At 35.0% G+C, this 16,520-nt stretch overlaps 1 protein-coding gene across 1 annotated transcript in view; it reads right to left on the bottom strand.

Moving 5' to 3' along the window:
- Positions 1 to 16,520, bottom strand: part of AP3B1 (adaptor related protein complex 3 subunit beta 1) — a 185,870-nt gene that overhangs the window by 9,958 nt on the left and 159,392 nt on the right. The window contains exons 24-26 of the mRNA XM_081131585.1: positions 14,553 to 14,637; positions 6,707 to 6,804; positions 1,528 to 1,666 (exon numbers count right to left, since the gene is read on the bottom strand). Of these exons, the coding sequence (XP_080987711.1) occupies positions 1,528 to 1,666; positions 6,707 to 6,804; positions 14,553 to 14,637 (322 nt within the window). The remainder of the gene's footprint in view (positions 1 to 1,527; positions 1,667 to 6,706; positions 6,805 to 14,552; positions 14,638 to 16,520) is intronic.

The raw sequence follows: 16,520 nt of genomic DNA, 5'->3' as shown, positions 1-16,520 counted from the left end.
ATGTGTCCGGTAAAATTTCACATAGCATAAGCTAAAAATTACAGTTGATATATGATATTTGGGTATTTTAGCAATTTCAATAATTCAAAGGATCCATAAACAAAACAGAACAACTTCTGCTAGAGAAAATCACCCAGGGAGGGAAAAAGAAGTATTTAAGGAGGAAAAGAATTAAAATAGGCAAACTCAGAACCAAAATATTTTCACTGAAAAGGCTTCTATTCATGTTTACCCTACTGAATGACATGAACTGATAAACTGTATTTGCATGGTAGTACCAGTATGATTACCTTAGATCAGTTTTGTCATTTTGTCCCTGCCCCATGTGAGGTAGATGGGCCTATCATAAACTAAGAAATGGAAGCATTTCCATTTTGCGCAACTTAAGGACCTTTCTCTCAAAAAAACCCAACAAAACCCACCTCCAAAAGTACAAAGTAAATTTGATTTTGCTTTGTTTTTACTAGCACATGCAATCTTCATTTTGTCATGATTAGCAGATGAAACTAGGTAACTCTGGAGAATGGCAAATCAACACTTGAACTCAGCACTTGGCAAGTCCAATGCTCTTCATAGATAACAGAATTTCATTCCAATCACCTTTCTTTTCCTGCCACCCATTTCCAAACAAGTTACAACTTTCACAAGATTACTGAGCCCAATAATGGTGGAGCTGAGTCTAAAACCCAGATCACCTGTAGTACTCTTCATATGGGGCCATTCTGCCCCTGTATTAATTTAAAAAAATTTAAAGGTCAGAAGACATTCCCTTTAATTTTAAAATATACATAAATAAAATGGCATAAGTATAACATTTCAGTGGAATGGCAGAGAAATTAAAGATGGTGTGCAATGAATTCCCTTAAGCTCACAGAGAACTAAGTAACAAGGGGTAATTATTTTTATCTGAACTTTTGTTTCAAGCACAAGCATTCATAAGAACACCGAGAGGGCAACAGTATTGATCACATTTTCTGCTACCTTTAGGGACAAGTGACTTGGATTTCCTGCTTACATGCCTGGTGGTAAAAATATTCCTGATCTAAGAAAGAGAAGCTGCATTTGGCCCTACACTGGTTTTCCAGCTGCTTCATATTACTGGAAGCAGCCTTACGAGGCTGCTGTCAAAAGGAAATCTGTATATAGTACCCAAGCTTCCCCTCTTCCATGTAAAAAAGCCCAACTACATTGCTTTGTAAAATAGTTTTTCCAAAATCCACTGAATCTTGGGAAATAAGATAAATTCTCAACCATATCTCAAAAAAGGGACCTTCAGAACTCATCAAGCTATTATAAAACACAGGTACACTATCGGTGTCTTTCAGGAGAGTCCATACCACTGTGCTAAGGACTGTATGAAGTAAGGAAGAGGGCCTTAGCCCAAACCAATCAATCATATGTATAATCAGGAAAAAAGGGGGACAGACATATATATTTAGGGGTATTCTCAAGAAAAATTATGAATTGAAAATTATACATTTATACATGTATATAAGGTACCTCCACATCACGTGTTGGTCAACCTACCTGTGTATATTATCTTGGCCAGAAGGAACTACACCTACGTTGGCTACGTTTACAATCTTCTGGAGAATCACAGAGGAAGTGAAATTCTGTGGTGCAAGGATGATGAGAGTGGAAGTTTCATTCATTCCTGTTAGCATGCCTGGAAGAGCAAAGGAAGGCCCCCTTTAATGACTCTCTTTGTGAAAATTACATTAAAACAATTTTAAGCTCACAGTCAAAATTTAAACTTTTCAAGAAAAGAAATACCAGAATGTAATTTACAAGATAATTATCATAAAATTAAAATGAACTGCAACTTTTTAAAAAATCTTTATTGTATAGGAAAATGTGTAAAAAACTACAGTCAAACATCACTCTTAATAAATATGATTTTAAATACTATAGGATAAAAACAGAATCACAAAGATGAAATTTCAATTTCAGTCCCTTTAAAATACAGTGAATTAATTTGGCTGGTGTAAAACTATAAAGCGTCTACTTTGTAAGAAGTTTTCCCTCTCATTTTCATGCAGAAATCTCTCTTGCCAGATGCTGCTTGAGAACAACTCCAAGCGATTCTGAAATAACTGGCAGCATTACCTGACGAATGGCCTCAACATGACGGATCAGAGTCATCTCAACAAGGGCTGGAAGCCACTGAACAGGTTTGAAAAAACGTACACGTATCTAAGCTACACTTAGTATTTGCCTTGTGCACGGCACTACAGTTACTGCCAGAACACCAACTGAAATTTCTAAAGCAAAACATTGACAACAAAGGAAAAAATGTGAATGGAAAACCTTAAATCCCAGAGATACCTCAAACAGTATTTAAGAAAGAAACTAAGTTAAGCAAAATCATGAACAAAAACCATTCAGTTAACACAAGACATGCCATTAATATCAAAATCTCGTGTAAAAATGTTCAGTGAACAAATTCAATAACATACCACTTGGAACAAATACTGAAATTTAGGACCTGGGTTAAAATAAAATAATTGTAATAAGTGTCATCTATCTGGATCATGATATGTAAGTCACCGACACCTAATGATACCTACTAAAAATGATAATCTTCTGAGACATTTGATATATGCACAATAGTTTACACAATGTATGAAAATGGTAAAATTTGATTTCATGTTTTCAAAAGACCCTGTACCTTCAGGGCTATGTATTAATTTAGTTATTTATTGCAAATGCAACCCAGGATTTTAAAAAATCCCTATGATTAGCAGTATGAATAAAAAGACTTATCTAGCTTTTAACAAAGAACAGTTTTTACTAACCACTTTCAAACTCGGGACACTGTGTTCTGTCTTAGACTGTTTAACTTCAATACTAGGCAAAGCTTTAAAAACTACACTGTGCTTTTAAGTGAAGCACAGTGGCTGCTGACATAACACTGCTGAGAGATGTGTGTACTCATTTAGGATTTAAACCTTCTCCATTAAGCTCTATTGAAGAGCAACTGCTGAATAAATGAATGCAACTATGTTTATGTTAAAAGCCTGTTTCCCGCAGCATGTAATTAAAGGAAATGTTGTACAAAGCCAGTACTTTTGTCAAGCTCCTGTAAATGGAAAGATGGATAGCACTCAGAGAAGTGAATGCATTGCTTCATATTTAACCTTAACACTCTTGTCATTAATGGTTTGTCTAACTTGGTCTATAAAAGACAAGGTACTGCTCCATTGAAGTAAAATTAAAAAAATCAACTAAACCATGCTTTTCAGAACAGAAGATTCATTATCGTCAGCTAATGTATTGGCATAAAGCAAAGTAACATCCTATCAAGTAAGGCACACATTCAATCTGCCTTCCCACCCCCCTTTATTTTTAACTCATGCTGTTTTATTGTTATAGGCAATTTGTACCACTCAGCATGACAGTGTAAACTGAATCAAGATTAATTTACATGCAAAAGAACACTTAGGAGAGCAGCATGGTAAGCAAATGTATTGTCTCGATTGCTGAGGTGGAAAAAGAACCTGGAAAGAAAAAAAGGTGCTCTAATTAAGGGGCATCAAATATGATTGCTTGTGGTGGTTAAGGGCCAGAAAATAGTAAATGTCTGACCATTTAAAGAATTAGCATCTTGCTAGCTAGGAACCCATAAGATGGATGCATAAATCATAATAAAATTAAGTAAACATTCTAGATTTCTTAAACCAGAGATTTCTCCAAATGAAAATATATCAGGTATTCTCAAATTAATGAGAAAGAAAATATGCCAAGGTATCATTAGAAGTTTCTCCTATAAAAATGGACTTTATATACTAGATAGCCTGCTCATACATAATAAAGGTAAAGTTCCTGGAAAAATATTTAAAAATTGTCAGACTATAGGATTTGTTGCTTCATTAGAATTTATCTAAATTTTGGTGAGGCAGTGGACAGCACTTAATTTAGGTTAATCAGTTGTAATTAACTGCTAAAATTTTAGCAAATCAAATACTATAAAAAATTTTTTTTCTAAGTTTTATATTTCCAATTTAATTCATAAAAAGAAAATGAGTAAGAGGCGGCAGTTTGGTTAAGCAAGTGGCTTAGGTCTCTTAAGGTTGCCCAAGAAACTAAACTAAAATTGTTTAAGTAAAAGAGAGATCTCATATTATTTATAGTACTGAAATCATCCCACAACTAGATCATTAACTCACTTTGCAAGGCTCAAAACTCAAAGCAATGAAAAAATCATGCTTCTGGTTAAGGCTCATAATATGAATACTAAGAATATGAATAATATGAATATATAGGATAAGCCAATCTTTCATTTAGCACTTTGACTGTCAATGTTATAAACATGCACCTTTAGCCATGAAATTCTAAATGCTACAATTGAGGAAAAGGGACAGAGCAGGCTGGATATTAGAAACAAAACTTTTTCATTTAAAAAGTATTAATATAATGTGTACAATCTGTTACAAGCATTCTTATATATTACTGTACACACTTGTAAATTATGTACATATTTAGTATAAAATAGAACCACAGTCCTCATTTTTTATTTATATTTTTCAGTTAAATGAAAAGTAATACATTTAATGCATTTCTTTAGTCTTAGGATATATGCCCTGTGAAAAGAGATATTAAGTAAATTCATTTTATTTAAAGTAGAAATATAGGTTAAAACTAGCATGTAATAACACACATAGGCAGTTCTTAAATTTAGTGGCATTTTGCCTTCCAGAAGTTTGCTTTGATAAAAATTGAGGACATGAATTTTTATTCTGATTTAGAATTTTTAGTGAGTCATTTCTAGGTGTCTTTTATGAAAGAAGCTAAGCTCTTCCTTGATTAGTACAATAAACAAATACATGTGTAAAGTTGAGAATTGAGACCTTTATTACCAAATCAGCTGAAATCCATAACTAAAAAGATGCTATTGAAAATACTCTTCAAACCAGGGGTAAATTGCCAGCATCAAGTCCCACATCAAAGAATGAATTCAGGAAGACAGAAAGAATGATACAGAAATGCCAAGAGACTCACAAGGATTTACAAATACTTCATATAAACAAATTTTCAAATAGCTTTATTCAGAGTAGCCTTTCTGCTCTATTAAACATAGCAAACAGCTGCCAGATTTATTCAGACAAATAATCAACAACCATAGAAGTAAAATGGCAGAAGAAAAAGGAATTTTGGCAACAACTCCACAGAGGACCACAGCTGTTCTCCATGTGCACTTCTCTTCCGCGCTTACGGTTCTGTGTGGCTAGTCAGGGGAAATCCCTCAGTACAGCAGGGCACAAAAACTTGATCGAAATATCAAGTGCTCTAAACCAATGCTGAGGGAGAGAAACGGTACAAGACAATCTGCTGCTTTAGATATACTTTAGCTGCACTTTTCTAAGAAAAGGAATATCCCCTTAACAACAAATGTGCCCAAGCCTTACTCAGTCACTGTGCGCCACTCACCTTGGTTTGCTGAGCAGGTGTAAAGCAGAGAGGCAGGCTTTAGCCAGCAAAGGGTAAGAATAGCAAATGTGAGAATCAATTCAATTTGTCAATAGAAAAATAAAATTACAAAGATGACTTTCTTCTACAGCAATAATCAACTTCCAAGAAAAGCAAATGCAAAGACGAACTGAGTCACTTTTTTATCACTTAAAAATAAGGCAGAAGGAAAAAAGATTACTATCCATTTACAGCCTCATATGAGATTTTCTTTGTGCGAATCTTCTACAACAGGCCTTTCTGACATTGTGGATTGCGAAGACTTACAGGATAAAGATCTGTAAGTCTTCTTACAGATCTGCAATGACGGAGTGCCAGGAAGACTGCAGTACCAGGGAGCATGCCCTTCTCCTTGGGTGCGGATATTTGTGTGTGCTTAGTACTTTCTGGAAGCTTGACAAACACAAATGAATAACCTCGAGACGAAGGGCTCTTTGTTTGATAACCTCCTCCAGAGAAAAATATAACTTAGGTTCCCATAAACTGATTAAAAATTGCTGACCACATCATTTAAATATGCCCCAGTTTTACAGATGCTGTCCTTAATTATTAAACACACAAATTTAGACAGTTATTTTCCCTTATTCAAATATGAAAAAAATAGTTTTACTAGAGGGTTGCTTGACTCTGGGGAAAGCACAAGATATTAATACTTCCATTTTGCTGAAAATATTTTTTTAAGTGGACATTTTAAGATGTTTTAGTTCTGATACAGTCTGACAACACAGCATTTCTTTAGCACTGAATTAGGTCAAAAGAAAATGAAGATATTTTAATGCTATAATTAGGACTTTACTTTGAAGGGTAAGGCACTCTAATGTGTGCAGGGAAAAATAGATTTGTAGGACATGAAAAACTGAAAGAAAAAACAGAAATATAACATTTATAGCAGAAGAACTTTGGTAAGTCCCAAATTTCTGACATTTTCATTAATACAAAAAAATACATGAATACATCATTAGGTTGACAAATAACAACTCCTGGAGTTGAAAAGTTAATTACAAATCAATTTATTATTTCAAATACATATTAATCAATTTTCACGTATGCCAGGAATGTAGACAAACATGTACTTTTAAGGTTATTTTATAAAAGCAAAGCATTAGCAAAAACTGGAAGATTGTGCACTGACATCTGTTAACAGCTATGTATACATGGTAATTAATTTAGAGACCAGCCAGAAGGAGGAGCACATGTTATATGGGATGTCAGTTTCTAGTAAACTGTAGTAATCACTCACCTTGCTCTTTCTTAAAATCTTTCTCTGACATGGCCACAGGTAAAAGCAATTCTCCAACAGGTGGCTGAATGTTGACACTGAAGCAATCATCCTTGGTACTAAGAAAAAAAACAAACAGGAAAGCTGACTAAATGCTTAATAAATAAACATTCTTAATACATGTGGTTAAATAGTTGCAATTAAAGTATATGCCAGCATATGAAGCACTAAGATCTCCTCGGCTTAAAGGCCATGGCTAAAAAGACTTGAAAATTTTCTCAACACTATTTACAGAGAAACACATCTCTTACCTCAACTGGAAAACATTCCCCCCGCCCCCCAAAATATGTAGTTATAGTAAATATACCATTTGACATAGACCTTTTAAAAAACAGGTAAGCAGCAAGGGAATGTATTCACTAGTACCAGAGGGATGCTTCATGTAGCTTACAGAGCAGAGAAGTAATCTTTTATCTTTACTTTGTGTGCTTAGTGTAGAAATGGAGTGCGCTTTTGTCTTAAACAGTTTTCTATTTTAAAGTGTTATATTAGTTTTTAATAAATAAAATGGAGTGACCATACTGTGTTTAGATATGTGCTAAGAAAATAATACCTCATATGCAAACTTGCTTTCTTAAAACAAAACCCTGTATTTTCTAGTAGTGTAATTTGTTGACACTGATGAACATGTGGTGGAAGTTATTATTTCCAAACGCAGGGTATGAAGAATTTACTAAAGGCAACCTTGTACTTGTACCAGCTAGAAAAACAACACTGAGTGCATGTATTCATTTAAATCTTGATACTACTCTCTACAAAAATGACTAAAACTACTTTAACATTTTTAAAGTTACAAGTTTGAAGGTAGGGTGATGTGTGTGCCAGTCAGGAATGTGCCTGGCTGCAAATAAGCAGATAATCCAATTAACAATTTCTTGAGAAATAGGAGTTTATTGTTTAGTATTCAACAGGTGCTGGAGTTACCAGCCCAAGGCTGGTTCACTGGCTTAGAGATGCTGTTAGGGATGACCCAGTTGTCTCTGGCTTCCATCCTCTCAGTTGCCACACAGCTGCTGCATCTTCAGGCACCACTTTCACATTCCACTGAAGAAGGAAGGGCGATGATGGAATAGTGAGTAACTGAGCCAACCAAACCTCTTCCTTTTTATCAGGAAAGCAAAAGCTTTCCTCGAAGTCCCACAGAAGGACTTCTACTTTAGTGTTAGAACTAGGCCAGTGGGCAAGTGGCTAGGGAGATGGGGATTGTGGGTAAGAAATACTGAACATTAGATTAAGAAACATTTTATTGAAAGTGGGGTAGCGACACAATATAATATGAAGAAAGAAAAAATATCCATTTTTATTTTATGCTATTACATATTGTATTTTTGTAAGCTGCCTTATATTTTTATGGAGTAAAGACGAGACTAAAAAAAGAATGTTTTGAATGATTCACACGTGGACTGCCCAAGACAATAAATCCAATTTATTTATTAATTCAATAAACATTTACTGAATACAAACTTGATCCCATGTACTGTGCAAGCATATGGGGATTTAAAGACAAACGAGATTGGCTCTTGAAGTTAACAAGTCTAGTGAGAGATATGTTTATAACAGAATGGTAAGTGCTCCATTAGAGATATGTGGAAAGTGTTAACAGTCCATGGAAGAGGGACTGATTAATTCTGCAGGAGGTAAAGATAAATGTATTTCTAAGAGGAGGGAGAGGGGCATTCTAGACATTCTAGACCTGTGTCTTGGAAATGGTGAGCAGTGTGGTGTGCCAAGAGATGAGGCTCGGGACACTGTGAAGAATGCCAAACACAGCATAACCATTTGTCCCAGTTCTCCCACGACAGTTCCAGTTTATGGCTGCTGTCCTGGAGTCCTGTTCAGTTAATGTCTCCTTTCATTCTCTAGGTGTCCTGATCTGTATGACGAAGCCTGTGGCTACTTTACCATGTAACTTAAGACAAAGGTATTTCGGTGTTTCTTGAAGCAACAGGGAACTACCAGGGACTTTTGACACAGGAAATAAATGATCCATCTGTATTTTAGAACTCTGGCGGCAATGCACAAGTTGGAGGAATCTAATTTAGTAGTCTGGGCAGGGGTTTTTAGCACTGACTGTTTTATTTAGTAAATCCTAACTGATTTTAAGAGGTAGCTTCTGTTACCTCCAATATATTGGTAAGTTAAGACAACAATGCCCAAGGTTACACAGCTAGTAAGTGTCAGCACTGGGACTGATCCCAGGTCTATTCTACTCCAAGGTCCGATACACATATGTTCATATTCCACTAGGTAAGGCTGTTTCCCTAGGGTGGCAGCGCTGAGTGTGGGAGCACGGGGGCATTTTAATTAAAAAGGGACAGCTCTGGTGATGTATGGGAGGAGGGGACTGTGAATCTTCTAATGTGAACACTGGGAGGATGACAACTACTGAAGAGGAGGAGTTTTGGGGATTAAACAAATGATTTTGCTTTAATCATGTTATATTCTGAGCACCACTGAGTTACCCAGAAGAGATGTTTAACAGATAACTGGAAACACAAATTAAGAATCAGAAAGGAGGTCAGGGCAGTATAGAGGAGTGTGGAAGAAATCGGAGTGGTACAGGGAAGAGCTGAAGCCTTATTAGTAGGTAATATCACACAGGGAAAGGGAGTATACCAAGAAAATGATGAGATGGAAACCGGAAGACCTGCATTTAAGTAACAATGGAAGAAGTGCAAGTTGCAGAAGAGACTCGGAAAGAGAGGACAGGAGAAAAGGCGTGTCAGACACTGCAGGGAGGAATACAAAGAAGGAAGAGTAGCTGCCAACCTTAGCAAGGCTGTTCTTTATTTCTTCCTTCCACTGTCCCTTTTCTTTCCTTCTATTCTAGATCTCTTCTTAGATGAACTGATTCTTTTAACCTTTCTTGCATATTTTCCATCCTGTTTTTTACTCTCTATGCCAGTTGATTTCACTGACTCCCTCTTCCGGAACAATAAATCAGTATTCACTTGTGTCCATTCTATTATGCATCTACTGAATTTCTTTTGGCATTATGTTTTCAAATTTCCAACAATATTTTTTTTCCCACATGTTAACAATGTTATTGGCATTACTTTGAAGATTTGGAGAATTTAATCAATGTATAGTACTCACTATATAGTGCATTTTCCACTCCACCTACTAATGCCAACCATGAGCTCAATACTGTTTACCCTCCATGGTTTTCTCTCATATCCTGGCCTTTGACCCTCTCTCTTTATTCTAACACTGTCCACCTCTCTTTCTTCCCCAAACTTAGTGTTCTTGCTCATCTGAATTCCTGACCCATAAAATCAGATATAAAATGGTTGCTGTCCTAAGCCATCAATTTTGTTTTTTTTAATCCTCACCTGAAGGTATTTTTTCCAATGCTTTTTCAGAGAGAGCGGGAGAGAGAGAAACATCAATGTGAGAGACATATTGATTGGCTGCCTCCCGCACACGCCCCGACCAGGGCTGGTATCGAGCCTGCAACCGAGGTACATGCCCCTGGCTGGAATCGAACCTGGGACCCTTCAGTCTGTGGGCCGACGCTCTAACCACTCAGCAAAACTGGCTAAGGCTTAAGCCATTAGTGTTTAAGGTTTTATTGAGGTATAACTGGTATGATAAGTGCACAAGTACTTTTAAATTTTTCTCACTGCTCCTTTTTCAAAGCAAGCAATACGTTCTTGCTTTATGGATGTAGTGCTTTCTTGAATCAGACATAAGTTACAATTTATTTTTTTTAAAAATACATTTTTATTGATTTCACAGAGAGGAAAGGAGAGGGAGAGAGAGAGAGAGAGAAACATCAATGATGAGAGAGTCATTGATCGGCTGCAGCCCACAACCCGGGCATGTGCCCTGACCGGGAATCGAACCCTGATCACCTGGATCCTAGGTCGATGCTCAACTGCTGAGCCACGCCCAGCTGGGCATAAGTTACAATTTTTAAAAATACCTCTTTTCTTCCTCAAACTGTCTGCTCCTTTCAAGGTCAGTGAGTCTTTGCAGTCATTCTGAGCCTTCCCTTTCAAATTTATGCTTTCCCTCAAAAGTCTGGTCATTCTAAGTTGTCCATTTATAGTTACAATAAAGGACTGGCTTAATTAACACACATAGCAAGTGTGCTAGCCATTTGCTATGAAATTTTAGACAAGTTTCTTAATCTTGCTACGCCTCAGTTTGCTTACCTCTAAAGAAGGGACAGTAACACTTACCTCAGGATCGTTTCATGAAAGAATTAAATAAACTAACACATACAACACAAGTGTTTAGAACAGTGCCTAGCACACTGCAACGGCCTGATACATGTTAGTGAGTACTATCACTATGGGTCTCCTCTCTCTTGGTGGGCTGGAGTTTTTTGTTGTTTTTTTTAAATAAATCTTTATTGATTTCAGAGAGAGGAAAGGAGAGGGAGAGATAGAAACATCTATGATGAGAGAGTCGCTAATCGGCTGCAGCCTGCAACCCGGGCATGTGCCCTGACTGGGAACTGAACCCTGATCGCCTAGATCCTAGGTCGACGCTTAACCGCTGAGCCACACCCGGCCAGGCTGGAGTTTTCTTCAGTGGGTGAGATGACTGCTTGCATTGACTTGAAGTTGGAAGGCAGGTAGGCAAAGGCCTTATATCTCCACTAACAGACATAACATTAGATTTACCATACTGGTTGAGGGCTTGAGAACATTACTCTATTAGATACAACTGAGTTTCATCTCATCTCTAAACATCCCTGCCTCCTTCCCACAAACTCAAGCCCTGCTGTTTTCTGCACCAAAAGTCCTTCCTGGCAAATAGCTCACTTTCTTTACAGTATATTATAATTCTTAGGTTTATAATTAAATGTGTACATTGCCTGCTGCTAGGGGTCAGGTTGGAGAGCTAGAGGTTGGAAGCAGTTCTTTAATTCCCCAGTAGGGGTCAGGTTGGAGAACTAGAGGTTGGAAGCAGTTCTTTAATTCCCCAATGACTGTCTTACCCTAACTCTTCTTTTCACTTGTTCACTTTGTGGTTGATATTCTGCCAGATTTGTTCTTACCACTGCAGTGATTTTCTCCCATGAGTGTTGGCTTTATGGTTTTTATTTTCTGTTATTGTTTATCTGCTCTCATTTGCTTTCTAAGTGCCAATAATTCTTCACAATTTCTAGTCAGCTAATGGCTTTCTTTTAGTGCTCGTTCTCTTTTTAAAAATATATTTTGTCTTTTTAACGGATTTTGGGCAAAAAAAGGGGTGGATGCTAGTGCTCAGCCCTCTAGCTTGAGCCAGGCCCTATTATTTTCATACTAGTTAATACATTAATATCTTCTGCTCACAAAGATAAGAACTGTTTATGCAATGCATCTACTTTTAGAGAGTTACATTTCTGTATATTATACACATTTTCAATCTCAACAAATTTAATCAAGGACTTAATTTGATGACCATTTAAAATTCAAAGCAAAAAGAGATATCAACACATCAAGTATCCACATAACTATATAGCTACATATAATAGTTTTCTTTCTTTTCTTTTCTTTTCTTTTCTTTTCTTTTCTTTTCTTTTCTTTTTTCTTTTCTTCTTTCTTTCTTTCTTTCTTTCTTTCTTTCTTTCTTTCTTTCTTTCTTTCTTTCTTTCTTTCTTTCTTATCTATCTTCTAACTACCATCTGTATTGTATAACTATAATGATTTAGAAGTAATCTGGAAGCTAAAGTAAGATTTCACTCTTGTTCCTTTTCTTTTTAAAAACAGAAGTATACCTGAAAGACTTACAGTCCATGTTCTCAGCATTTCTGAAGGCTTCTTATCAAATATGTTCTTATTACCCATAATTTTATGCATTGATTTATATAATGTATTTCCAGGAAAAAATTCAGTATCAGCCATTCTTGCCTTTCCTCCCTTTTTATTGAACTAACACTAATATAGCACACATCACTAAGCAGAGAGTGCTGTTTACTATGCAAAAGGCACAGTCAGTGACTGGCATCTAAGACCAATTGATCTACCCATTACCACTATCTGCCTACCCCCACTAGCACTACTATGAAGCTATTGATTTAAACACTGTCGATAGGTTTCCATTTTCTGATTTTGGGCAGGCCAATTAAGAAAGTGAGTAATTGTGATTACACTGCTTCAGGATCAATTACATTTGATGCAAGACAAAGTGTTCTTTTTGGAACACACACAAAAATAATTTTGATCTAGTATGCTTATGTGCTTAATAAAATCTAATATAAATAATTAACTTATACCTTCACAACAACAAAACATATTAATGTACATGCCTAAAATAACAAAGACTATTTTCTTTGTAAAATACATTCTTCATTTCCCTAAAATTAGTTTAAGAGAAGCTGAGAAAAATAACTGTTCATATACACTCCTCAATGCTAAGATAAAAATCAAAACTACCTACATATTTATCTTTAAAGAACTTAATCATGAAAGACAAAACACAAATCTCATCCAAATGACTACAGAGGATATCTTTGTAATGAAAATATAGTTGCTGTGTTTTGTTTTGTTTTTAAAAACCACCACCTCATTACACAGAAATATAAAATGTTCTTTAGGTAACCTGGTAAGAAAAAAAGAATTTTTTTAGTTCTTAATTTTGCCCTAACTTGGTGCCTGAGCTTTGTCATTGGGCTCACATTGTCAAAATCATTAAAATGAATATACCTCTGGTGTTGGAGGCAAATCTATTTAGAGTGATGTTGCTCATAGTTGTGCTCAGTAATATTGATCTGTGTTGTCTAATAGAAAAATAATAAACAATTACTAGGCAATGTTGGGAAAAGTAATCAGTTTTTATATATCACTAATACAGCAGACCTCCCAAAACATAAGGTGATGATCTGCATAAAATCAATGTGTTATGCTACATGCTTATACTCATCACTGCTGGTTCTCAGCAGTGAACGGTACAGTATTAGGCCTGAATTACTGGTAAAATGAAAAGGCATATGAAAAAGGCTGACTATATTTAACTATAAACTTATTTTAAAATGTCTATTTCCTAAACTTGGAGATTTTTATCATAACAAATTCTGCTTTAAGCTAGTTAAAACTTAAATAATTATTCTTAGAAGAAAAACAGAGCCACTTCAAATCAAAATAACAAGTCATATCCTAGACCAGAAAAATATAAAAGAAGAGAGTTCAAAATTCTTAAAGATGCATGAATATAAACTCTGTACTGATTGCTAATAGTTTCTGGATTTCATTAGAAATATATAAAACATTCTATAAAAACAATAATTACAAAACTCAATCTTAGAAAAAACTCCAATGAATAATATTCACCTCTGAAACCTTTGCCAAGTGCATAAATGTTCTTTTGAATTTTATCAAAAGCAGTTTATAAATTAAGATAAAAAGGGAAAAATGTATGGGTTTTAGGTACTGACAGAATCAATTCTCCAGTTAAGAGACTCAAGATAACATATAAGTTGTTCAAAAAGATACCTTCTCTGGGCTATTCAGTAATATTATTAAAGTTTTTTTTTTAATTTCTCCTGAATTTCCCCCATCAATTTTCTCCTGAATTTTCCAAAATTACAGAGTTAGAAGTAAAAAAATTATTTAGCAGTAGCTTCTTTCTTTGACCAACTAACTATGAATTTCAATTACACGTGGCAGACTGTAATGGCTAGTCATGTAACAAACACTAAACATATAAGTACACTATACACAATTTATACAACTATTCCATGGCAGTCTAACCATTGCCAAAGAAAGACACATTTGTTTAAATGTTTTGTCTCTCAAAGAAAAAAGCTGTTGAAAGCTAAGTTTTGCTCTGCTACCTTTACAGGTAATACAAAATATAGAAAAACAATTGAACTTACCACAACTGGAAACTGGCAGTCTGAGTGGAATCACAGAAGTCAATACCCATTGAAACAGTAATGGATCCCTCAGGCTCAAGAGATTCTAGGAAATTAGATAATTTAGACGTGAAAACACGGAGGATGTGATAAAGAGGCAAACTAAACACTGAAAACTTATGTAATGTTTGTAGTTTGGTTAAAATAGTCAAATTTAATGATGGCTTATAAGAACACTTTCAAACTAAAAATATTAAAGCAAATTATAAAGTAATTTCACTATTCTGCTTGAAGGCTTTCTTTTTCACAACTTATTTCTGCAAATACTTCAATGATCACATTATATCATTTTGTTTCAGAAAAGTGTCTCATCCTGACAATGTCATGTTTTACAATATTGTCTTTCTAGGCATTGAAGGTGAGAAAGAAATAAATTTAGTCCTGTGTGGAACAACTGTAATGAACTGCATGTGCTTTTAAGAAATTATGTATTTAAAACTATGGAATATGTAGCTAGATATAAAAAAAGTAAATTTTAAACAATGCTCCAAGTTTCCACTGGAAAAAATCAAAATGCAAAAATTTAGAAATGCAAATTAAAGCAAAACTGGAAGAAATTAATTTGTTGTACTCAGAAAATAACCAAGACAACTGGCATTATAGGAACCAAATGGTAAGTCTAATTGTATTATTCAAAGAATTACTGAAAGGAAATTTAGTAACAGATTAGATTATCTTAAAAAAAACAAATAATAAAACAACATTTTATAGATTTGTAATTTATGAAGCTTTAGCTATCAACTAACCAAGTATAGGAGCTATCAATATACGCACAACACTGTTGTTTTTTAGTTGACAATGATAAAACTTAAGACAATAACAAAATTTTATTCTGTTTTGTGATTTCAAAGTCTGGCTATACATTAGAAGAATAATGGGGGGTCTTAAGTACATACCCACTTAGTATAAATAGTTATGCATATGTTATATATTTAAATAAAAACCATCCACTTTTGCTTTCCACTTTGCTAAAAGTCTTCAGTGTAAGTGCAGTCATACTATATGGTAGCTTTATTTATTCTGTAAATAACTTATTAAAAATAGATGTAGCTATATTTTAGCAAACACACTCTAATCCAATAGACTGTGACTATCCTAGGGCTTGTTTGTAAGTATGATTTGCTATTAAATGTTAACCATGACAGAGAAGATGGTATAGATGGGACAAAAGAACAATTTAATAAGCTTATTATATCAAGAAGTATGTTTATGTCTTGTAGACTCAATGAGACTAGGCAGTATAAGAGGGTACTTGTTTGATGCTGACTTTTAAATGTTATTGGTTTGTATAGTGGTGACTTGATTTTTCCAGTATGAATTTCATTTGTTTACAAACTTAACATTTACCAGGATGCTACACAAATACCAGAAGATTTGCTGCCAAAATCTTTCACAAACAGGCCTTACTGTAGAATAAATAACTATAATGGTACTTTTGCTTTGCATTTTTCCCAAAGCTACACCTTATCAGTTCACAGCTCTGTCAGTCCCATTGTTCAAGACTAATCTTTAGTGAATCCTCATTGCTTTCTTCTGTGCCATGATATACTGGGGTCTGGTCTAGTCTGCAGCCAAACACCACATTGGTAGCAAATGCTATCTCCATAACATGATGGCATTCGTGTTTCGATCTCTCTAAATTGTGCTCCCTTGTATTTCATTTGACAAAGTGACAGTGCTCACGCTGCCTTGTTGATAGCACTCTTTGACATGGTTTGGTATTGCGTTCAGTCTTAAGATAATTAAGTGTGAGTTGAGTGTCATGATAATCCTGAAAGACAGCTTATGATCAATGGTATGTTTTTAAATATAAATGCTTCAAGAACAATGTGATCATCATAAAATTATTCATGTAATGAATGTTTATAATATTTGAAGCCTACTACATTGGGGAAGTCTACTCTATCAGGTGTCTTTATTTGGATACTT

This window comes from Miniopterus schreibersii (genome assembly GCF_964146895.1).
Source record: "Miniopterus schreibersii genome assembly, chromosome: 3".
Taxonomy (NCBI): Eukaryota; Metazoa; Chordata; class Mammalia; order Chiroptera; family Miniopteridae; genus Miniopterus; species Miniopterus schreibersii.
Note: the sequence above shows the minus strand (reverse complement) of the source record. Positions and strands in the feature narration are given on the sequence as shown.